This window comes from Vidua macroura, chromosome 2 (assembly GCF_024509145.1).
Source record: "Vidua macroura isolate BioBank_ID:100142 chromosome 2, ASM2450914v1, whole genome shotgun sequence".
In the NCBI taxonomy this organism is placed as follows: domain Eukaryota; kingdom Metazoa; phylum Chordata; class Aves; order Passeriformes; family Viduidae; genus Vidua; species Vidua macroura.
The window spans coordinates 26,374,314-26,400,089 of NC_071572.1; the positions used below are offsets into that span (position 1 = coordinate 26,374,314).

Below are 25,776 nucleotides of genomic sequence, written 5' to 3' on the forward strand. Positions count from 1 at the left end.
TCCTTAACCTCCTTTGTTGCAGGCTTGCTGCCAGTTCTCTCATACAAGATCCTGTTTCCAAAATCCTTAGTCTTGTTTTTGCCTTGGGAACAGACTGCTTAAAAGCCTTTCTGCAGTGGGCACAAGGTTCGAGCTCCGCCTGCTTTGTCCTGTGGTGCCTCCGTGGCTTCTGGGGAGGAGTAACCCTGCCAGCCCCTTGCTGGTTCAACCCCCAGGCCCTTTCTGATCTTAGGAGAAGGGATCAGTGATATCTCAAAGTGTGTAAATGTCTGGAGAAACAAACAAACAAACAAACAAAAACCACTTATTAAATACCTGAGTTTTAAATATGAGGAATATGGGTAGCAAATAGAGAAGGGCTGAGTCAACCAAGGGGAGGTAGAGGCTGCAAGGTGAAGAAAGAAATTCACCTGTTTACAGTTAGACACTACTTAGGTGTGTGGCTCCAATACTGCCGAAGTATGTTGTTAGGTACCATAATTTCTTGCTCTCTATGGAATGAAATGGCCAGAGAAGAGGGATATGGATCTTCTAATACTGTGCGTACACCATTAATAATTTGTGAGTTAGAACTGTTCCTCCTAAACAATTCCTCTTACATCTTAGTGTTATATTGAGAACAGGACTTTCAGAAAGGTAATTTTAGGATAATGATCTATAAGGAGTAGTGTTTTAAAATTAGAACAAAAAGCAGTCAAAAAGCAGTTCCAGGAATAAGACCTTAACAGAATGATTTTCCCTTTCATTAACCTAGAATAGATAAATTAATACTGATAAAGGTCTCTCTTCTTCCAAAATTTGACATAAAATCCTTTGTAAGACCACATTATCTGCCTTCATCCCTAGAAAGAAGTTTCATTTTTAAACTGCTGTTTTTAACAAGTATAATAAGTAATAAACCCATGTGTACAAAACAGGTTATTTCAGCATTTAGTTTCTTGTAGGAATAACACAATGTCTACTCACTCATCTGAAAAATATCACCTGCTAAAATAGTTTTTTAAAATCTTGTTTTCATTAATAAACAGATAAAAAGCAAGAATTTATTAGATTACTTTGAAAACAAAACCTTTTATTAATAATTTTCCTTTGTAATTGCTAATGTAAATGTCATCAAGATATTAAATACCACAAACATTTAGCAAGAATTAAAAGTGCTATGCAAATCTTACATGGTATCTTGCCAAAAGCCTGATCAGAGATGTGTGACTGTTACGTTTCTGCCTCACTGCCAGAAGTGACTGACTCCAGTGCAGCATTGGCAGACTGACTGTTGGAGAATTGTAGAATGGTTTGGGATGGCAGGGGCTTTAAAGGTTATCTCAACTCCTCTGCTGTGGACAGGGACATCTTCCTCTAGACCAGATTCTCAAAGCCCCATCCAACCTGGTCTCATACACTTCCAGGGATGGGGCACTCACAACTTCTGTGTGCAACCTATTCCAGTTCCACCACCTTCACAGTAAGGAATTTCTTCCTAATATCTAATCTAAACCCACCTTCCTTCAGTTTGAAGGCATTACCTCTTGTCTTATGTCTTCATGTTTTCTTGAAAGGCACCTCTAGGAATTGGAAGGCAGTAATAGGGTCTCCTCGGAGCCTTCTCTTCTCCAGGCTGGACAACCCAAACTCTTTCATCCTGCCCTCATAGAAGAGGTGCTCCAGCCCTCTGATCATCTTTGTGGCCCTGCTCTATCCTCACTCCTGCATGTCCATGTCCTTGCTATGCTGGGAGCCCCACTGAAGGCAGCACTCCAGCTGGGATCCCACCAAAGCAAAGGTGCAGAATCCCCTCTCACCATCACCTCCTTCAGAATGTACTGAGCAGCACTCAAAAGGTGCTTCTCTTCTCTGCTGACAGTAGAGGGAGCTTAGAAAAGCAGCATAGCCCTGATCCCAGACTCTTAGATACCTAAACCAGGGGAGTGAATTTGTCACTATATTTAACTGCTGGGCTCAGAGAAAAGCAAGAATATGTGGACAGACAATGTTAATTTAAATTTAAAATAAGGTCTAGTTCTCATAGACTTCAGTAGTAAAATATTAATTCCACAGCTGGTAGATGAGGTGAAACCTCCACTGACCTTAGGTAAGCAATTTTGGCCTTAAAAACCATGCAGAATTAACCCTGCCTTGAAGACACCTACAAAGATGAGTAACACTATCCACTGGCAGAGATTTACTTGTTTCTAGAAGTATTTGCAGAACAGGTCTTCAGGGTTAGATCCATAGTACACTTAGGCTTCTGCCAAGTTCCCACTGGCTTCAAGACGAGTTACGTGCCTTAATTTCTCTGCATATGTGGTCACTTGTAATTTGTTTTGAAAAAATCTTTTTTCTAAATACATCTTTATAGTGCTAGGTATTACCTGAATTTATGCATCCAAAGTAATTGAACATAAAATATTTCTGTGTGTAGATGAGTTAATGTAATGTTATGCTTTGGAAGGTGTCTGCATTTAGTAGATTAGAGCATCTGTTGGGACTGCATTTTTGGAATGGTCTGCAAAGACATAGTTGGAACTGCTTCAGCCTCATTTCTTTATAAATATTGTTTATACTTAAATATTTAATGTCACTGCTCTGTGACTTCTTACTGTATTATTTTTGTTTGCTATTTCTATACTCTTTCAACAGGGTCCCCAGCACCATACTGACCTGGACTCTCAGAGCTCCCAAACTCCCTGTTGTCTAAAAAGACAAAAAACTAGCTCATATGATCCTAAAACAATCTCAGTAGTGCTGTGGCTTTCATCATGATGTCTATGATTCCGCTCCTTCTGATTTAATTGTTATTGTTCTGTGTTTGGTCATTCTTTTTATTCGCATAGATATTACTCATTTTGTGTTCCCTGCATCAGCCATAAATGAGGCTTTATGGATTGTTCCTGTTGGAATGAAAAATGGGGCTTGGAACCAGATGTCATTTTGATGTAGTTATCTTAATTTGCAAAGTTGTTGTCCCCTGAACAGAGTGTCCTTGTTCACAGTTCCAAGTATCTCTACTATTTAGCTGTCAGCATGGGTGTGCTTGCCCACTCTTTCAAAGTCTCTGATTTTAGTCCTTGTGCTTCCCTTTCACATAAATTTTCCCAAAGCACTCAAGAGCAAATCTCCTTTCCCTACAGTCGCTCTCTTGAAAGCGAGTGACGGATTCCTCCTGTGATACTGAGCGGGTAAAGTGCTTGCAGGGGATTTGCTTTCTGCTGTGAGCAGCTGTGCGTAACAGCAAGGAATTTACGGGCATTGCCTAAGCCCTTGGCTGGGACATGTAGTCCTTAAAAACTTAATTTGTGCTTGGAGGAGAGGCTCTGAGCTTGGTTCAGAGGCCTCATTGCAGAGAGGGGCTGGAACTGTGAATCCAAGGAGTTTCTACTGCTCCAAACCTTCATGGGCCCATCAGAAGGAGGAGGCTTTTCCTACCATCCCGATGTTGAAGCAACACTGGAACATTAAGGCCAGCTTACTTCAGTGTGCCTTCCTCCCCTCTCTCTCCTGAGGCTATTGGTGATGCAGCTGACTGTACTGCTCTTTTTAGCATTTTAGCAAGGATTTTTTCTGGGTTGTGTGATACTGTCTAATTATTAAAACCAAACAAGTATAACTGTAAGGGTTTGAACTTTGGGGAGCACATCAGTTTTTTGAGAAAAACTGTCTGCAATTGCCTAAAGCTTTGCAATTTTCAAAAATTATGATGTGTGGACTAAATGTGGTTTTCTCTCCTACTTTATTAGTTTTTGCTTTACAGTGTGTAAAACTATACATGACAATGGTAACAATAGTCAGGTTATAGATGTGTGTCTCTACAGACTTCTGTTTAATGCATGACAAATTTTGCACTGAACTATGAAAGAGCTGCAGTCCTTGCCATTTCCCATTACATTATTTGATTTATGTCCAACAGTAACTTCCACCTTTTCCCTTGACCCACCCCATTTAGCCCATCTGTGTGGTGCATTAGCTCAGATATCACTGTATGTGTTGGTATGTTGTCCAGAGAAGCTGACCTCATGCATTTCTGTTGGTTTTGTTCTTTGCCTTAGCTTGGCTTTGGATCTTTCCTAGGGATTGTTGGCATCTACCTGGTAGAAAACAGAAGACAAATAGTAAGTAACATTAATTTTAATGTTTAATTAAATTTAAATTAAATTAAAATAAAATTTCATTTTTTTTCTTTTTGTATCAGACTGTATTAAATATGAAAAGCAGGGATTTCCAGTTGACTTAAAACGGCTTTATCTGCCTCAAAATGTTAGTCATTAGTTTCACCACTTCTGAGAAGCTTTAGAGAAGCATGAATGGGCCAGTAAGTTCCTTTGTACAAGGCAAAACAAAAGCAGCTTACTTTGTTTTACTGAATTTACTTTCCTGCTGGTTTAGTGAGTTGAACTGACCGAGGGCAGAATCACTTAAGCGCCAGAGTTTGGCCAGGACCATGTAACTGGGAAAAGGATGGGAAGAGAGCAAAATAACAGTTTGAGCAGCAACAAGCTACATGATCAGCTCCACCCTAGCAGATGATCTCATCCTGTGCAAGAAGTTTGTCAAGAAAACTTTCCTGAAACTATATTTGTTAAATAGAAGAAAAAAATCCAGAGCTCTTGCTGTTAAGATTGCCTGGCTGTGTCAGACAGGATCTGAGATACCATATGATTTGTTTGTAGATTTAGCTTGGCTTCCCAAATAGTTTGCTTTTATTTATGTGAGGAAGTCACAAAAAGTCTTTGGGGCATCTGGGTAAAGGAAGGTGTAAGAAGAAATTCTTAATAATTCTTAACAATTCTTAACAATTTCCTTCCTTTCTTTGCAAAAAGTAACAATCTTGGTTGAATAACAGCATGTCCAATGGGCACCTCACAGTAGACTGATTATAGCCAAGCATCATGAAATATGATTAATTTCACAATGCAGAGCTTTCACTGGTATAAATCAAGAGTGGTGTTAAGCTCAGAGAAGGAACTGATGGATTTAGCTTGCATTTTACTAATAAGTAACTACTTTACTTACAAGTAGTCATAATATCACTCCTTCATAGTATCACTCTTTTTTTGCATTACCTGTAAGTGTCAGTAGTGTATTTGCAATATTTCCCTTGCTTTTAACTTTTGTTTCTAGCTGGGTTTCACAAAGAAATAAGATTTATAAAGCTGTGATATTTGTCTCTGTATTTTCTGTTCCCTATTCCATTTTTTGAATATGTTGACCAATTTCAGGCAAATTCAGGAGGGAGGTAGAGACTTGAAAGGTATGAAATTCCATCAAGTTTTATGAAAATTCACAGGTGGGTAGAGGAGAGAATTACAACTTAGTTCCTCCATAGTGGTAAAGGCTGCAATGTCAGTTCACCACTATTTAAAAATGGAGAATCCAAATGGGATATGACCTGTGAGACAAAAATCTGCAGAAGGTCAGGTGTCATTAATTTTGCTACTAACAAAACAGCTTAATTAAGAACTATTGTTCCTGATTTCTACATCAGAGACCAGGATGAACAGCAGGTTCCAAGTTGCAGGCTCAGTGCTGGGCAGATGAAAATAGCTTTATCTTCCACAGCATTCATGCTACCTTACTAACATGCATAACATTTTAGGGTTGTTTGATTTTCCACTTTTCTTCTAATCTGCTTCGTGGTTTTCTATGCTTCTGTCCTTAGCAAAAGTAAAATGTCTGAAAAAGCCATAAGGTGGGTAAGCAGCATTAAAGTAAGTATTCCTTGACATGTTGTGTCATTTACACAAGGACTGTGAAGACATAAATGTCCAGTATGCTTGGGATTAGCGCCTGCTTGCATTTCCCAGCATGGAACAAGGAAAACTGCTTTCTGCTTATAACATTTACAGATGATTGGGCTGTTGGAAGATTGGGTTTCTGGGGAACAGACTAAGAGAATAACTAGAAAGTTTAATTATGTGTCTTGCCTTGAGAACCATCCACAGTGGGTCTTTGAACACTGTCTTTGCTGAGGCTGAGCTGATGGTTTTAAAAGTTGTGGAAGTGAGATTTGAAAGGGTTTACAGTAGAAGGCAGTAGTTATTCCCTGGGACATAACTGAGTATATTGGAAGGGTTTAGGGCAGCTTTAACAAATTTGCCACCGTCAGTAAGATTGTAAAGATTGAAGCACAGAAATGTAGAATAAATGTTATATTCCTGTACCTAAAAACTATATGCATTGCAGCAGGACAAAAGGGAGTGGAAAGGAAAAGAAATTGCTTACTCAATTGCTTCTATTTTAACTAGGCTACCTTCAGCAGTTACTGCAGTATAGTTTGAATTTAACCCAGTGTAGCTCTGACAGTTATTTGGTCCCTGTAATGACTTAATACTTCATTTTTTATTTGTTATTTAAATTGAAAATTAATGCAAATTCAATTGTACTAGGGAAAAAAGTCTATTTCAAATTGACCATTCTACTTAAATCTATTTCTCTTTTTGTCTTGAAGTTCTATTTCACTGTGACTTGTCCATTTTAAGTCCAGGTTCTTTCATGGTTGGTGAAATGCTAAATGCAGCATAAAATATATAATGATTAGCAGAGCCAGTACAGCAAAACCCCAGCACTCAGTAACTGATGAGTGTGGAGTTTGAGAAGGAACAAAAGTGCAGTTAGGCAGAGTGGACAATGGTTTGTTCTTAAAACATGACATTAATAATGTTGCACTTCTTTGACCTCCTTCTTGGCACCCTAGAGCCCGCAGTGTGAGTTCAATGTGCTGACCAAGGTATAACCCTTAATTCAAAGGAACTGTTGCTTGAAGAAGCAGGCTCTGCCTCCTTGACTAGCATGATTTCACTTCAGCTCTTAGCATTTGTGCTTGGCTCTGATATGCAAAGCTTGGCACCAGCAGAACAAGATTTCCCTTTGACTAAAGATTTGCACTGATTTGGGATGTTTCTAACTGGCAAACAGAAGGCATTTCAAGCATAATGTGTCTCTGTCCCTTTTTGCCTCTCTTGCACTCTGCAAAGCAGGTTATGGATTGAAGGGCAGTGTACAGCTGGATGTTCTTTCATTCCAAAGGCACACTTAGTCCAGCCGGATGGGTGAAAAACATGATACTGCCCAAATCAAATGGATTTGATTGTAAGACATGAAGTGTTCTCACTTGTTTGCTTGCTTGCCATCTCCTCACATTACAGTACAAAGTATTTCCAGTTAGGAAGTGAGATGCTGAAATTACACACAGGAGTGGGGAAAGCTGGGTGTGCAGGGGGCTGCTGGCAGCAGAGTTGAGCTGAGAGCAGTGAGTAGTGCTGAGGGAGTGCTGTAAGAGGTTTCTCCTCAGAAAATATGTGGAGGTGGCACGAGCTTGCACCCAGAAATGAATCACTCCCTAAATGTGCAATGTGGATGTGACACCATGCATGCAGTTTTAGCTAACCCAATGCATAAACCGAGCAATGGCTCACAGCTTCCACTCACACATCTCTCCAGTGCCAGCCTCACCCAGCCATACTGTTTGAAAGGCTGAAAATGAGCACCCTGAAGCTGTGGTGCCTGCAAGAGTGGTGGGGAGATTCAAGGGCAGCATCATAGCTGCCAGGGTTTTGAATGTTTGCAGTATCACAGTGCTGCCTGCAAGAGCCCTCACTAGGGCTGTGGGAGCTACAAGGAGAGCAGCACAGCTGTGGCAGAGAGCAGGCAGGAAGGGTGTGGGAGGAGGTACAGGAGAAAAAAGGACACAGGGAAGATGGGGAAGGGTCATTGGAGCAGGAGTGGCCCCTCATGAGATGGTGGGTAAGCACAAACATTGGTACTTAGGATGGAAGCCGCTGTGTGCAGCAGGTCTGACACCCAAAGTCATCCACTGCTGAGTCTTTGTCATGTTTTTGTCATGCTAACAAACATTTTGTTTTCTCACTGACATGTCTAGGATATACTCAGATATAAACCTTAGTGCTCAGCCTGGTCCTTGACTTGTTCAGAGAGATGGAGGCAAAGCTTCCAACAAAGCAGAATTTGAAAACATGAGGAAGACACAAACTTGGAGCTCTACACACAGACAGAAAAGGCAAAGCTATTTATTCAGGCTTCTCAAGGGATGCTAAGTTTAGGTCCCTTAATATGCTTGCTTCCCAGCCTCTGTCAACAAGAGTTAGATTTCCAATGAAGTGTTGAAAAGACACTATAGCTGAAGTTGGAGAAACAAAGCAATATTTTTCTCTTCTGTTTTCAGTTGGTAGACTTCTCTTACAGTGCAAGCATCCCTGTCTTGCACTGACATTGTGTGAGGTAGGATTTTAATATCATCTCTGATTATTTTCTTAACACCGGACTTTACATCTGTTTAATAGAATAGAGGATTTTTTGAAGCAGGTACGTGTGTGAGCCAGCTTTCAGAAGAGGCAAACCTCTTTCACTTTTTTCAAAACCAATATGTCTTGTAAATTATGCCCACCGGGCATTTTATGTAAAGGTGATGGTTATAAATATATACATCCCCCCAAAAATACTGCTATATATACACCTAATTAGCTCAGTTCAAACATGTTCTGTTTCATTTGCTGTTTGCAAATCAAACATTCTGAAGAAATTAACTTTAGTGCAGATTTTGATCAAAGATACTAATTACTGATTGATTTCATATCACATATTAGGCTAATTAAAGCAGCTTGTTTTAATAAAGAAAGACCACTGAAATTCTGCAGATCCCCATAGACTATCTTTGATGTTTCTGTGCAAATAAATGGAAGAAGCCTTTACTGTTGTGGGGGAAATGCACAAAATGTAAAGGCAATCTTTGTAATTACCAAGGTATTATTTCTTTCCTAAACTCAAGTTTCCAACAAAGTTAACAGCACTTCTTTCTTTCAGTGTTGATTTTCTGTATGCTCATATTTCACACATATTTCAGAGAAATACATTTTCAGAGAAAAACAATTATTGCTGAGGTAACAATGTTAAGAATGGAAGAAATTAGTAATCATCCTTCTCTTGTTTAGCACCTCTAAAATTATTGAAATGGAAAAGACCTACTAATACCTTTTCAGGCATAAATGTGTGCTAGGTTTTGTGGTGTGACCTAACTGCACATTTCAGAAAGAGACAAGATTTATATAATCAGAATAGGTTGACACTGACACTTGAATGAGCTCGAGTGGCTCCTCTTTATGAATCTGCATTTTTTCAAAATATAACAGCATCTTGTTAGCTGTTAAGTTCAAGCAGCTTATTCATTGAGAATGTCTTCCTGCTCTCATGGCTAGCTCTTCAAGACTGTAATGAGGTGCTCTTCAGAGGCATCTTGTTCTCTCCTTAGGTTCTGCAAGAGACCTTGAAGGGTGGTTTACACTAGATTCTGGAGTTTTAGTTAGGATTTAAAAAATCCTGTGTTAAGTGACATTTATATTTCTCTTCTATAATATTGAGAATATTACAGAAGATATCATACTATAATTCTGTCTAGTTACTGGTTGAGAGAAGAGCAGCCTATGTATAGATGGCCCATAAGCATGGGCCATACCCAAGTAGTCTTGGGTATTTTCTGCCTTATTTTGCAGAAATCAGCTTTGAGACCCCTTTTAACCCTTTTTGGAAGGGATTTGGAATGTGGTCTATCCATGGTAGGTCTGGGAAATATGTGTTATTCCTTGTAATGTAGGAGAATATTCCACAAAAATAGGAGTAGAAGTGAGATGAATAACTGGAGATGCTTTGAAGGCTAAGTTATTTCAGCTGCAGAGGAGGAGGATAGGTGATATATCGGTGGGTATGAAAGCACCTTCCAAAATGAAGAAGACAAGTGAAATTAAAAGAAGAAAGTTCTGTGGGCAAGTAAATGTAAGTAAGTGGAAAAGTTGTTTCTAATAATATAATATTATGAGAGACATTTTGCTGTTATTAGTGTTATATATTCTATGAATAAAGACTAAGTACAATACTTTGGATTTCTTTATGCAATTCTTTGGCCTAGTACATTTAATGTGAGGATTTCCAATTTATAGCAAATGTAAATACCCACTGACACAAAGAGCTCTTTTCTCTTACCTCCTTTGCTCCTTCCTCTATCTTGCTGACTCCTTCTGCTCCTCTTTCCTGCCCCGGAGAAAAACACTCTCCACTAGTTAAGTGAGTAAAAGGTTTCACAGCCAAGTGAGCATCAAGACATAGCAAAATTTAACTGGTGGGGCTGCATGGGTAAGGGTAGAGAGGAATCTGTGGAAGGAGGGAACAAGACTCATCCCTTTTGCCAGGAATAATCTGTTATATCAACTCACTGTAGCGTGAAACCATCATCTAAGTGTTGTCAGTGAGTTAAATGCCTGAAGACAGATAGCATAAATTTCCCAACAGTGTTGGAGAATTTTGAAGTTCAAGGACTCAAAGACAAAAATAGATATTTTCACTGTGCGAATTACTAAAGGAAGTGTGGGAGGTGTTTCAGCTCTTCCCTGATCTAGTTCCTTATGGATTGGCATTTCATATTACATGTCTACAGGTGTATGCTTTCAGATTTTACCAGCACAGATTCATGAGCTAGACATGTAAATATTTATGTATATGTAAATATTTTAATATAGAAATTATAGCCATATAATACATCACCTGTAATACATGCTCACATATGTACATGTATGTATTTACAGCTGATATGTCCTGGCAAATACCTATAATAATGACAAAGAAGTCTATGCCACTGTGCCACTGACATTATGTCTTTAATGTGCAAAATGCTTTTTACACTCTTCATAGATGTGTGTGCCAGGTTGTTTCAGCTGGCAAAACTGTAATGGGTAGCACAGTCAGATCTGTAGCAATCTTTGTGCTCCATCATCAAGGCTGTGTCTGTCTGACATAGCTAGAGAGATGCCACCAAGTACCTCCACCTGCAGCCTAGCACTGTAGTTCTTCCCTCCCACACAGCCCTATGCTGGTCACTGGTTGTACCAGTCTCAGGTCTTACCCACCTCGGGTTTCTCACCTCATTGGAAGACAGAAATGGAATATTGGTTACAAAGGGGAGAAATTTTGAAAGAGATTCTTTGGTTTCTATTTGGAGAGCTTCCTTGGCAACCAGAATTACTTTAATTTGCTTCTGTAAGCTTAAGTTCAATAGAAACAGAAAGAAGATGCATACCTTTATGAATGAAAATATGTCTTTCCACCAACAGAGCTTATTCCCAATACTGAAGTCTTTAAAGGCTGTCACCATTCTTTTGAGTCAGAGACTCAAGCCACAAAGTCAGTTTAAGTTCTCTATCTTATTAAGCTAGAGATTTTTGGGGATGTGGTTCCTTTCAGATCTTGCTTGGAAACAGCACATGGGATTAAGTGCAAAATAGGGCACTTTTTAACTGCCAGTTTGTTTTCTTGTGCTGTTTATGTAATGAAAGTGTTTCTGTCACACAGTTGAAAACAAAAGTAAACTTTATGACCCATGAAATGTGTTTGTGGAACAATAAAGATGTCAATTACTCTTCCTAGCAAGCAGGAGGAAAAAGAAAGTATCAGTAAGGAATCTGATTTCTGGTGTGTGCGTGGTGAAGAAGGTGAGGTGGGGTGTGCCTGTGAAAAGGACAGGCAGTTTCTGAACCTCTTGTTGAAGAATTAGCTCAATTTAAATAGCTGAACATCCCTGATGGACAGATACAATCTTCCAGACTCTGCAGATAGAATTTCACTACATGAAAACTTGTAATTCGTGCATTTCTATAAAGAGACCGTGTCTGTGTCTTGAGAAACCAGTGCAATCACTGTATAGGGAAAGAGGATTTGTGAAAACAGAGACTCTGGTGTAAAAACAGTTCTTGCTGCTCAAACAGTCAGCTCTGACAGTCTTGATCTATGTAAATTCCACCATTTTTATCAGGAAGCATAAACTTTTATGGCACATGGTATGCTATGTATTTTTGGTTTATTGTTCTCATACCACTCAGAACAGCTGTTTAAGTGATGAAATGACCTTGTTCCAGCTTAAGCAATAAAAGAGCATCCATAAAAGGAAATATGTGATGAATTCCTAAAATGTCAGCACTGTTGATCAGTGAATCTAAATTTGTTTCACTTTTGTTCCCTTTCCTTTAATGCTGTGTTTAGCTTTTTCTTTTAGACTGAATTTGATGTCCTTAAATGTGTAATAATTTTTAACTGTTCTTATCTAAGTGCTTTTGTTGATGTTTGCAAAGAGGAATTCTTACCAGTTTGAAGTGCCTACTGGACTAAAACTTGATTAAGCTGGTTCCAAAATCATTAGCATTTCTCCAGCTGTGAAATCCAGATGATTTTTTTTTCTCTTTTCTGTGTAAGGGTGGCCAGAGAGTGGCACTATCTGGAAAAGCACACTAGACTGAACTGCCCTGAGAAGCCCCAGTGCTGCCCTACATAACAGTATGAGTCTGAAACAGAGGAAAGGAGGCTGATCACACACTCAGCACCTAATTTAATGGGATGGAAAAAAAATGGATTTAAAAAAAAATCATCTCTCTAAAAGGAGCGAAAACACAGGTGGAGCAGAGCATATGCACTGAACCTCCTTGAAGTAGAGAAGGTCAGCCAGTAGGGGGGTTGGATCAATTCAGACTTGGGACAAAATACCAGCAGCACTGTTTGAATGAGCTGAGTAAAGCTGAGATGTGCTGCTGCTAGAAGGAAATCAGGAACTGCAGTAATGGTTATTGGGACGATCTGGGGTTCTTAGATGTTGTGAAGGCTTAAAAGAGCACTATAGATAATAAAGCTAATCCTGCACGAGGAAAAAAATTCCTTTTTTTGTTTTCCTTCTGTTTCTTGTCTTAGAAAATACAAAGCAAGTACAGTTCCATCTCATTTTTTTTAAAAATTATTTTAATAATATCTGTTGGACTACAGTGAAGTCTCAGATTCTACCAAAGTCCCAGGAGACTTGATAGTGCATCATCATGGTGGCATTTTTAACTGAATCAAGACAAGCATTTTACTCATCAGTGAATGAATTATCTTGAATTTGATATGTGTTCATTTACAAATAAATGATATTCATTCTCTGATTGCAATGTAATGGTGACTCCAGTTTCAAATTCTTAAGTGCACAGAAACTGCTTGATATAGGTTTTTTTATTCTGTAGATTGGTCATTCTAGTAAAGATTTGCTTTCTAAAACAATTTGAAATAATTTCCTACCTATTCTAAGTCTGGTTTTGTAGCTGATATTAGATTATGAGAGAAGAAAGAATGTATTAATCAGGTAACCTTTCCCAGTAATTTCGTTTCATGTTTCATAATGGCTATTGATTTAATTCCCACCAATCTTTCTTAGCTTGAAGATAAAAATATAGGACAATTTGTCTTTATTTCATATAATGTTTTTTCACAGAAACTGTATCTTCACGTGTTTTATCAAGTTAGAAAAAAAAAAGACAAGATGAATTACAGAAAGAGTAAAGCAAATGCATTGGCATAAATCAAGACAACAGTTCTAGAGGGTGAAAACAACAGAGAGACCCAGATCAGGGAACTATTAGATATAGCATACAAGGTTTTACTTGGACAGTACAATGTTAAGGCAAAATGTTTCCATGCTACTTTTCTAGGGACAGTTTTGAACTATGGACTTTTGTGCCCTAAAGGGAAATAGCAAGCAAAGCTGGCAGGGTGAGCCCTCCTGGCTCTTGGGTGAGCCCTCCTGTCGTGGGGCCCAGCACAGCCATCACACAACCCCAGGTCTGTGTCAGTGTGCTCAGATGCTCAGTTCCCCCATCTCCATAACAAACTTCCACAAAAAATGGCACAAGGAAAGTTCCCAGCAATTTGAGCAGTCTGTTCATCTGATCAGTAAAGAAGTAGTCCCTTTCCTAAAGATGTGTGTGTGTGCCTTTAGGAACTGGAGTAAGCAGGCTCAGGACCTGTGCTCCCTTTCTTTTCTTACTCAACTATGTTGCATAAACCTTCTTGGGCTGGGGGAGAGCCAGGACTGCTAAGTCACCCTGCTGCACATTTCCCATCCTTGGATACTTCTGTAGTCCCTTGCCATTGTGTGTAGCCTAAATGATGAATTATCTACAAAAGTTGAGCAGCAGTACCACTGGAAGAGAAAAAGAGCAATGTGCCTACTTTGTACTGATGCCTACCTATGATAAAAATGAACTGTGAGTACCTAAGGTGTAACAAAAGATGTTGCAAATCCTGCCTTTCACAATTTTGCCCTTCAGAATGTGGGGCAAGGAAAAAAAAAAAAGATAAATTTTCCAAACAAAAATGCTACTTTGATTTTGAAAGTGGAGTTTGATTTTTTTTTTCTCTTTGGCATAATAATTTATACCTGTCATGTGGTTTCTGTATTCTTTCCCCTTTGTTTATCTAATTAATTTCACCTTTTTATGCATGTGAGGTTGCTTAAATGTCTCATGGGACTTTTCTCCTGCCTGTGTTACACCAACTGGCCTTTTCATGTTGCTATTTTTCCTAATTATCCCTGACACCATACTGGGAAACAGCAGACTTTTTCTCCTTGACCACAAACAACAAAATAACTCCAGTCCTTATGATTTATTCATTACAGCTAAAACCTAGCTTTTACTTTGATAATCCCTAGGACTGTAAATTACATGGAACAGGTGAAACAATCTATTAGTTGCTGTCAGCACTTCTACTTCCTTCCCTTCTGTCATGGCTACATGGTGTCACCTTCTCATTTGCACTGAATCTAGTGCTCATCTCTCTCTGCAGTCTTCTGATTTAACTCATTTGAGGGAATAAGTAGTTTCTGCCTGTGGAGTGAATTTCACTGGCTTCCTGTGTGCTTGGATAGGCACAGGAGCTGGGATGAGGGATGCAGCCCTTTGGGACAGGGAGCCGGAGAAAGGGCTGGACAGCGAGTAACCAAACTAAGGACTGGAGAAGAAGATGCCCTTTGAGTTGGCAGTGAGCAAGCAATCACACAGGCTCAAGTCTATGCCCTGAGGTGCTATTAACAATACATTAATAGCACAAGGTGCTATTAACAAGAGGGAAGGAAATCTGAATTAAAGATCTTTGGTTTTGCTGATAATATTGAACAACATATGACTGGACGTGCTGAATTCAACAGTGATTATACTGTGAAAAGGCCATAGTTTTCTAACTTGGTCACTTGATCTAAGGATGAGGCTTAATCTAAACATATGACAACACAATCATAGAATCACAGGATAGGTTAGGTTGGGAAGGACCTTAAAAAGATGATCACCTAGTTCCAACCCCCCTGCCATGCAGAACATACCTTCTGCTAGGCCAAGCTGATCAAACCCCATCCAGCCTGGCTTTGGACAGTTCCAGGGATGTGACATCCACAGGTTTTCTGGGCAACCTATTCCAGTGCCTCACCACCTTCACAGTAAGGAATTTCTTCCTAATACCTAATCCAAATTTTCCCTTTTTTAGTTTGAAGCCATACCCCCTTGTACTCTCACTAGATGCCCCTTATAAAAAATCCCTCTCCAGCTTTTTTGTAGGGTTCCTTTAGGAACTGGAATGTGTAGTTTGGGCAGTCATGAAAGTCTTTCACCATTATGAATTCTTGTCATTGTAACCAGTGCACAGCTATGACTGGAGTTGGCATTAATGAATAATGAACATGATGTAATCCCATCTCCTGTGGTGTGACAACCCTCCAGCAGAACCTCAATTGCCATTATTTAAGAACCAGCCTATGGAAAGAATATGTTGTCAGGCCATAAATTGTGGAGCATATTACCTGGTATAGTGAGAAACCTCCTAATTAGCTCAGTTGTGAAAACTGTAGGAGTCTTGCCTGTGCTTCATTTTCATCACAGCAGCAAAACATTTGTCCCAAGGGCAGGAAAAAGAATTGACTGTTGTGTAAGAAGCAGCCACACGGGAGAGGGCATTCCAAATTAGAAAAAATTAATTCACAATTTAAGTACTTATATACCCAGGCCCATTTCACAAGACAGGCAGTGCATAGTTGACAGCAGCATCTGAAAGACAATGCAATGCAACGAGTTTAATTATCTTAATTTTGTGGGATATTAATCCATAGGCCTGCTGAGGTACCATGGTAACAGATGTGGCTTCTGGCTGAGATTGGTTGTTCCAGCTCCCTGGTTGCACCAGGGTGAAAAACAATTCTCTGTTTTGGATTTGTGATATGAGTTTTTGTAAACTTCTATTCTTACATCATCATTCCCATTGAAAAAGTGCAGCAGATTTATTTAAGCCTACAGTTCTGATCTTGGGGACATGGGGAAATCAAACCAGTAAAAAGGCCCACTGAATTAAACTGTAATTTGGGGAATGTAATGTTAGGGGCAGCCTACAACAAACTGTCCCATGCATTTCTTTTCCAAATACTTGAACCTGTGTGGGAATAAAAAAAAGGGCTTTACAAACCTGTGGCATAACATTTACACATCCTTTTGCAAAGACTTAACTTTCTACAGCAAAAAATATTGAATGACAGTGGTTCTCAATTTACATCAGTCAGGGTAATTCTGATTCCTTCTCTGCCTGGAAAAGAATCCCAGAGAGTCTTGATGAAGAGCATAATCCTTGGAGACATCAGAGGCTGTGCAATGCAGAATTAACCATTTAGCATGAGTGAAGTTAGTCTGTTAGATGTAATGCAACTTGCATCCAGTAATGAGGTGATTTTGAAAAGAAAAATCCATGCATTTTTCAGTCTCAGATCTACTTGTTCTAAATTGAGAGAATGAGGCATCTCACACAGCATCCAGTGCTAGAAATGACTGTCATTATCTGAGAAGTTGTGCTTTTTGGTTGAGCATAGGTAGAGGCTAAATTAGAATCATGAAGAAACCAGGGATGTACCAGAATTGAGAGTCTAGCTAGCTCCCAGAAGTATTCCACTGGGATGTTGGAAACAGCCAGAGAGATGCCAACATGTAGCCAGCATGTGCTTATGCTGAGGAGCAATGTGGTTTTGTGTGGTTCTGCTGGCAAACATTGGTCTCTGCAGGTCTCTGCGTGTCACGCAGCAGGGACATGGCACCATCAGCGTGTCACTCAGCACAGAGCGTGCCTGGGGACCTGAGGTGCAGTGTTGGTGTGCAGTGTGTACATCAGTGTGGCTGCGGCTGGGCTGGCCTCATCAAACTGCCTCTTGGGTCTGCTGTCTGGCCAGCTCTTAACTCCAAAAATGGGGATCCTTGTGGGAGACTTAGCTGCCAACTCCCTGTGCCAGGTGCATTTCTGGCAGCTGAACAAGAGTCTGTGAGCAGCATCCCTGGCCGCTGTGTGTCCCCTGATGCCTTCACTAGTCTCTCTTGCGCAGGAGGGTGACGCTGCAGGCAGTGGTGTTGTATGCCTGCTGAAGGACAGGAGGTTGTCCAAGGCAGGTGAATTCTGAGAAAAAAATGCATGTCTTTTCTGAAAGAAGGCAGTATGCAAGAATTTAGCAGTCCAGCCTTTCACTAGTTTTACTTTTTAGAGTGTTTTCACAGTTCTGTGATACAGCTGGAGATAGCTTACAGCTCTTAATACTGTGTACAAAAGTCCCTCATTCCATATGCTGTTTTGTTCTCCCTTTTGCTAAAACCCCTCTGTTAAACAACTGCCTTTTGAGTTTGATTGTTAGGTCCACACAGTATAGTTTTCAGTGTTTAGTAACTGGTTTTATGGCTCCATTGTAAATAATCGAATTATTATATTCTCTACAAGAACCAGGAATAAACATGTTCTGATGGCAACAGCTGCAGAGAAGCCTGGCTGCACACCAATGGAAGAGCAAGAGCAAAACTGTTTCTTGAATAACTGTTCAAATATATTGCTATAAATAATGAATAGCTATCCTGACAAAACATAGTGCTGTTGAAAATGGAAATAAGATGATGTGATGGATCATTATTTATTTTATTTAAAGTGTTATTTCTTTTACCTGTCAGCAACATTCTCTATCTTTAAATGAACTGCATTGCTTCTCTTCCTAGGCAGTCCTAGGCTTGTGAACTCACTGCTCCAGCAATCACCTACTTGGGAAAATTAGCTTTTGAATTTTCAACAGCTCTTCATTTGGTTGTCCTGGCAATTTTCAGAAGTAATTAATTTTGTACTTGATTTTTTATGTTTCTCACATTCTTAATAAGCAATGAGAGATTTGAGAGAGCATATGAATCTCTACTTTTATTTTAAGGAATTTTTTTAGTGGTGCTCTTGTACTACCACTTCTTCTGTCGTTCAAATATATATAAGGCAATTTCAGTCATAAAAAGCTCTCAGTGTCATGGTCTGCCAGTTTGGCATCATGATAAATATTACTTCAGTCAAGGAATGACATTGATTCTAAAGAGACTGCTCACTGAAGTAATTGCTAGTAGTCATGGAGAAGAACAGCAGGCTCTGGCTGTAAACCTTTGACTCGCACACAATTCCTTGGAAGCATAGATGATCTCCAACATGACTGAGGAGTGCAAAGCCAACTCTGTAGCTCCTTTCTATACTGTGATTTACTGCACCTTTATTTGTGGTCTCCTAAGGCTATATGGTGAAACTGAAAGGCCAGCACACTCATTAGGTGATTTAAGCTATCTCAGTGAGTGGAAAATGTTGGTTTGGAGATTTTAAATTGTTCATGTGTGAAATGAAAAGCCACCTTGAGGCCAGCTTCTAGTAAATTCATCTTGAGCTCAGGCAATTTGGAAACACCTGACTTAGCCCACTAATTATTTGATTGACAGCTTGACTTGAAAAACAATATAGAGGTATCAGACAATAATGGCTTAATCAGAACTTTTAAACACTGCTGCTTTTTCAAATAAAGAGATCAGAATCTATAGCAAATGCAGCTGCCACAGGGCAGCACAGCCCACTACTCTGCAGTGATAAGGGTCCACAGTCTTCTCAATCTGATGAATTGCATGCCAAGATCTTTAGACAAGATCTTTAGATTCATGAGACATGACTTCCTATACTGGAGAGCCATGGGATAGCAGAGGTTGAAGGGTGATGCCAACAGTGTTTTTCCTAGGGTTTCAGCAAGATGGAGCTGGCTGCAGGGGGAATGCAGCAGGTTCCTAAGATCAGCCAGTACCTTCAACCTCAGCCACATTTGTGTGCCCCTTTTCTCCCCATGCTGAGGATTCCAATTCTACAGCAATCCCTATGGCAGTGCTGGCTCATCTCTGATTGCATGAGACATGAACTAAGGGGAGATTAAAGAAGTATGTCAGAAAGCATTGTGATTCTTCTGCTTTTAATTTATACTTTTTGCCAATTCTCCAAGAGCTCTTACCTCCAGGTGGGTAATACTGCTTTCACCTGTGCATCCAAGCTGTGGGCTTATATGGTTGTAGTTTCCTACTTGCCCAATATAAGTATTTTTGAGAAAATCACCAATGCTGCATCCCCTGGAAGCACTATTCACATTGTACTGTTCTTAACCTAACACAAGCTAAAGAGTCCGTTTTTCAAGTGAGTTAGTGATGCCTTACAAATTTGTGAAAATGGCACCTAGGTAATGCAGATTTTGTATAGGCAAAAGGATATATGAAATGTATGGATATAATTTTGGATATCTCTACCTGGGTATTTCAGGAATACATGTTGTAAAGGAGCATTTAATGACTAGTAAATAACAAAAAGGTTCCACACTCTTAACTGAATCCCTTTTCCATGTGCTCTGCCAATAAAAGAATGCTGTTCTGTCAGTTTTCAATGAATTTTTTTAATCTGTTGTTGTTATTAAATATAACAACACTGTTGTAAATTAAAATCAACATATAGGATGTTTCAAAGGGTTCCTCTTGTGACTTTGCCTGAGAAATGCCAGAGACATGAGAAGTATACATTACATTACATTAAAAAGCATAGCCAGATAGTGCATGTTAGGTTCACCTTATACCCTGCAGGAATCCAGTCCTTCAAACTCAGGGTGCAGAGTCCTCAACATCACAGAATCATCTAATCTGGGAGAGATTAGAGACTGTCAGCATCTCTCCCTCATCTGATGGCATTGGGGGTAGCAAACCCAGGGGAGCACCTTGCCAAGTGTACAGTTGGTTTTTCAGGGCTTCATCTCAGCTGGCTCACAGCACTGCACCCTTCACATGTGACCTCAGAAGAAGCCAGTGTCATCTCAGAAGTGTGTGCCAACAGCACACTGACTGGTCCCTGGTGGAGATGCACTCCACATTCTTTTCAAGTTCTGATTCTCTCCCCAGAGTGAATTGGGCAGGAAGCTTGTGGTGTCTGGGGTTGTTCTAGCCCTGCAGTTGCTGTCAGAGCTGCAGCACAGAGGGCAGGGGGCTCAACATGTCCAACATGCACAGCCTTTTCACCCAAGCCCTCCATACCACCACTGCTTGTGCCAGAGCTGTGCTCCTGCAGTGCACCATGAGCAGTCCTGCTGAGAGAGAATTAATAGTGCATAATGAATGAAGCCCTTTGGGAGGAAGAATGAGGTCTGAAGCTATGGCTAGTGGGTTGATGAAGACATTGTGCTGTCTGTGCTACAGCTGGGACACTCACTGAGCTCTGCTGTGCTCTGCTCTGTCCAGGCTGGAAACCCCAACAAGGATGGGGTCCAAGGCAGCACACCCCAGCCCTTCCACAGGTGCTCTGAATCTCTGATTTTGCTGTGGCATAAGCTATTTGGGATGATAAAAGATTTCTGATCATTCACAGGCTAGTTATTAACTTACTGCAGCTGCCTTTATCTATTGATGTGAAATACTACCATGTAGTAAAGCTCCAAAGATTTATGTAAGCCAACAGGAAGATAACTTTTTACCATGTCCCTGTGGAAGCACTGCTGTTTTATTAAGTAAGTTGATTTGGAAGAAATCACCATTGAATTTAACTCTTGCAGCTGACCTAATTTTCTCTTGAAAGATTTAAACATTTCTGGGAGGCTTGTTGGTCTGTCAACTCAGCATCAAGAATTTATGCCTTTTTACTAGTATATGACTGTCATCCTTGACACACTGATCTAAAGTGAATTACAGCAGTGGAAACCATCATTTCAGAGTACTAGAAAAACTAGTGTAATTGTTTTACTTAAAGAATTATACTGAAAAGATTGCTCAATCTGTTTTTCTCTTCTCAGTTGGTTGCCTCCATCGTGTTTATCAGCTTTGGTGTTGTAGCAGCCTTCTGTTGTGCAATAGTTGATGGAGTGTTTGCAGCACGACACATAGTAAGTACAGCAATTTTGTCATGTTTCAATTTTGATTATTTATGTCATTTCTAGCAGGAAAGTATTTTCTTTTGGTTTATGTTTAGCAGTATATTAGGGGTTTTGATAGTTCTTGGTGGAGATTCCAAATAAAAAGGTGATGTAAAATGTCATGAAAGGCATGCTAAAAGGTGTATCTGCTTAGAAAAGGAAGACATTTCAACCACTACCAGCATTTATTTCCTATTGCACAAAGGCTTTGTGGGCACAGTAAGGATTTGGAATGCACACAGTGATGAGCACCATCACATGTTGGGATTTGAATATGGTAATTTATATGTTAGAAATGTGTTGTTTGCTATTCTATCTTTTGTGATAGAATACCTAAAAAATCAGTCTAAACCCTAGCTTTTAATTGAGCTTTGATTTCCAAAATCATCAGGAAATAAGTAGTCATATATGTTAACAGACATTAGAGGTCAGATGTAGTATGCTAAATAATACAGCATGATTGTATACGAGCCTCTCTGTGCTATGAAATACCATGAGCCTGCTCATCTTTCTGCTTATGTTCATTGAGGGGCAGCATAACTCCACTGGCATCAGGGAGACCCTATTGAATTTCTGTTAGCAAATACCTCAGAGTAATTAGGCTTTAGATCACCTGAAGCATAAAGTTATAAACTGATTTCTATTTTACTGTTACTGAGGAGGGCTTTAAACCAAATGTGGGTTTCAGAGCTTTATATACATTGCATAAGATAAAAGGCATCTATTGGTGTAAACAACTGAGGTATGCAATGTGAGCATGGATAAATGCTCTGAATTGTAGTCATGTTTTGTGGAATACAGACCCTACATGATGCCAAAGTGCCTGCTTTTTCTTGGATTTACCCTGTGGCTGGTCTGGATGACACCTGGTTTAACTGTCTCTGATTAGCATAGGCCCAGGGAGCTGTTCCATGGGAGCTGCTTAAAAGAGGAGGGGAGCAAATTCCTACTTGCATTCCCTGCTCCAGAACATTTCATGGTTGTGCCCTGGAAAACCACTGATGCTTATCAAAATTTTGGACCTGTCCTGGAGAGGCTGAGGCAACTGGGGTTGTTTAGTCTGGAGAAGCAGAGGTTATTTATCTGAAAGGAGGTTATAGTGAGGTGAAGGTCAGTCTCTTCTGCTATGTCCCACTTGGAAGTTTTAGAAGAATTGGCCTTGGGTTGTGCCAGGAAAAGTTCAAATTGGATACTGAGAGAGTAGTTAAGCATTGGAAAAAGTTGTCCAGGAAGATGGCAGAGTCGCCATTTCTGGAAGTGTTCAAGAGGCATCTGGATGTGTCACTTAAGAATATGGTGTAAAGGTAATTTAGGGTTGATGGTTGGACTGTATGATCCTGAAGGTCTCTTCCATTCTTGATGATTTTGTGATTCTGTAATTTCCCAGGAACCTGACTTATTTCTGTTCTGCTTTAATGTGATCATTAGGAAGTGTTCAGATGGCACTTGTACAGTCTTGCATGTTGTAACTGCAGTGCAGCTGCGCAGCCACAGCCCCCCACTGCTGAGGGTAGACACAGCTTCTCTGAGGCGAGGTACTGTGTCAGGGGACAGTGTGTGCTCAGTCTCAAGCACGGATGCAGATGTTGCTCCTCACACCTTTCTAGGTGTTTTCAGTAAGAGAGCACCAAGGCACAAAGTCATTGCACTCACCTAAGAAAAAAGCATCTTACAGTCTGGGGGGTGCAGTTCTGTATCTGGTTAAGTTGGTGACTGGATATGACTGCATCCCCTGTGCAGAGCTGGAGGCTGGAAGGGGCTGGTCATCCATTTCCAGGAGTGCTGGAGATGAACAACCCAGTAACATGATCCTCCTTCAGTCACATCATGGCTGGAAAGCATGGCTTCATGGAAATCCATGACCAGTTGTTTACATTCGGGCTTAGTTCTGTTTGTCACATCTGTATCTTGCTATCTCCTTCACCTATGACAGAGCAAAGAAATACTAAGTAGCACCATTTGTTGGAAAAATAATTTGCATCTCAGCATGATCACACTCGCTTCAACTCATTCTCCTCTGTCTAATAAGGAACTTGATAGGTGAAGTAAAAGTGTACATCACCAAGTTTCTCTAACACACCAGGGAAAGTCTGTAGGGATGACTTTCCTAAGTGTAAGTGTGCTCCCAATTTAATTTACAGTAATGCTGGGGCCTTATCAAAAGAACATGTGCCACACAGACTACAGCGTCAGTGCCACAGTGTTACATCCTCTTTGCATCACATCTCATTTCCTTCAGGAAGAACAGCAACACCACGTTCAGTCCACTCCCTACAGGCAGTTCCAGCCTTTTTCAGATCTGGCTTGTGCTGTTACCATTTTGTCCACTGCCTTTGGGGCATAACTGCTGAAGAGTTGGAGTAAACTGTCCTCCAGTCTGGGAAAGAAAAAATTCCTGCCATGTCAGAGTAGGTGCCTATGCTAAAGCCATCAACTTTTTGTGAGAAATGGTAGCTGAAGCCAAGCAGTCTTCAGACTGACTACAAATACAGCATCTTTCACACCAATTTGGAATAAGAAATGTGTCCCCCTTTTTGCTTTCTTTTTAGCTTCATTTGAGCTGGGAAGGATGTGAAGAGGACAAATCACATAATTACAGATTTTTCTTAGTATGTGCCTGCAGTGGAATGAAGACTATTGTTGCACATTTTCTCCTGCTTTTATAAAACTGTGAATAGAATAATAAAATAGTTTTCTCTGTTTTATTTCCTTTCCAAGAGGGCATGAAATTGACAAAAAATTATTCCAGGAAATGGATACATTTCAGAAAAGAGATGCTTACATTATTTAATACTTACTTTGCTTTATAGAAAGCTCTGGATCACACCATTTATAAAATTAAAAACACTGAAGAAAATGTAGCTTGATTTAAAATAGCAGTAGCTTATCTAAGAAATAATGCAGATATAATTCACCTTAAAAAGACAAAAACAGCCAAACCAGAATCAAGTAAAATAAATCAAAGATGAAATTAAAGTGCAGTGATGTTATTTCAGAAAAATATGGTGGTTAAAGGAATTTATGTTCATTTGTGTTTGCTTGAGACATTTTGTTATTTAGCAGATGAGAATAGTCCAGTTTTTCTGTTGGAGATCATTCAGCAACGTCCTCCCACCACACAGGGAGATGCCCTGTTCCACCACAGGTTCACATTCTCTGCAGTAGCTATGACCTCCTATTCATGACTTCAAGCTTTGACCATTGCCATATGATCTTTAGCTTTGCAGTTGTGCTCCATGAAGAACCTAAAATAACCAACAGCAAGAAGTCCAGGTGTGAAGTGAGGAAATTGCCTTTTCCAACTGAGTTTATTCTGTGATTCTGTGAAGGAAAAGCTGGGCGCCGTGGAAGGCACAGTTGCTTGTCCATTGTGACATCTAAAATGCACACCAAACCAAGCAGTGTTAAGTTGTTCCCCTCCTCTTCTGCAAAGCCACTTCTGTGTAACGTTGATTCAATTTTCAGCTGACCTAGTTTCTTCCTCTTGATAGTGATGGCTTAAGGAGTTAATTAAAATAGAATATATCATCGGGTGCTAAGCCCTGAAACGAACCTGAGACTGAATGTAGCTGAACTAGAGGATACTGAAACACTCCTAAATTCAGATCTTCACATATATGGTTTAAGTGCAGCTTGTGGACTGCTGAAGTATATCAGCTGGGTAATTACCTATTGATTTGGGAGTTTAGAAATTGAACTTGAAATATTTGCTTTCTCTTTATATATGTTACCTCAAAATACTATTTGATGAGACGGGCATTATGTAAACTCACTTTCTGTAAGGCACAGAGACAAGGCAATGGGAAAACGGAGTCTTTGATGTGGGGGATGCTCATGCAAATTGAGCTCTGGTTGGTAGAACTCCAAAGCTGCTGTATTAAGTAAAGTAAAGTTGGCAGCAAACAAATAGCTACATTATAAACACGTTCTAGGAGATGAAGATCTGCTGATTTCTGTGTTAAGAGCGGTTCCCTGGCAGAGACGCAGAGATTCCTGCCCAGCAGTGACCTGTGGGCTCCCAGCGGTGACCTGTGGGCTCCCAGCGGTGACCTGTGGGCTCCCAGCTGCTCCCCGAGGCCTGTGCAGGAGCCGGCAGCTGCATCCGGTGGTTGCGTGCACAGTGACCGGGGATGTCAATCCCCTTCCCATCTCTGGAACTTCTCATGCAGGTTACACACACCCGGGCTAGGACGGCAGCAGGGGTGACCAGAAGCTTTGCTGGCCACCCGCTACATTTTACTACAGGGTGGCTTCATTTGCCCATGGCATGTAACACAGGCCACTGTCTTGCACACTATAGGCCAGATCCTCTAAAAATCCATTTGAAAATGTTCTGAGCAAGCCTGTTGGCTTTCCCATTGAAGAAAAAAACAATTTGTTTCATTCCATGTCTAACACAACTCAAAGAATAATTTCTCACTGGAATTAAATTAGGTAGATTCTCTGGAGAACAACACTAAATGCATTTTGTGTTCTCCATGTTGCCACATGAGACAAAATTACACCTAATTCCTTTTAATTCCATTTCCACCCTGTATGACTCATTAATATAATAGCATGGCATAGCATGTACCATAAAAAGCATCAAAAGCAGCATGTCCAGCAGGTCGGGGGAGGTGATCTGCCCCTCTGCTCTGCTCGGGTGAGACCCCACCTGGAGTGCTGCATCCAGCTGTAGCGTC

At 40.2% G+C, this 25,776-nt stretch overlaps 1 protein-coding gene across 1 annotated transcript in view; it reads left to right on the top strand.

Moving 5' to 3' along the window:
- The window catches only part of TMEM255B (transmembrane protein 255B), a 66,830-nt gene that overhangs the window by 7,693 nt on the left and 33,361 nt on the right, over positions 1–25,776 (top strand). Inside the window, exons 3-4 of the mRNA XM_053970437.1 lie at positions 4,044–4,106; positions 20,975–21,064. Of these exons, the coding sequence (XP_053826412.1) occupies positions 4,044–4,106; positions 20,975–21,064 (153 nt within the window). The remainder of the gene's footprint in view (positions 1–4,043; positions 4,107–20,974; positions 21,065–25,776) is intronic.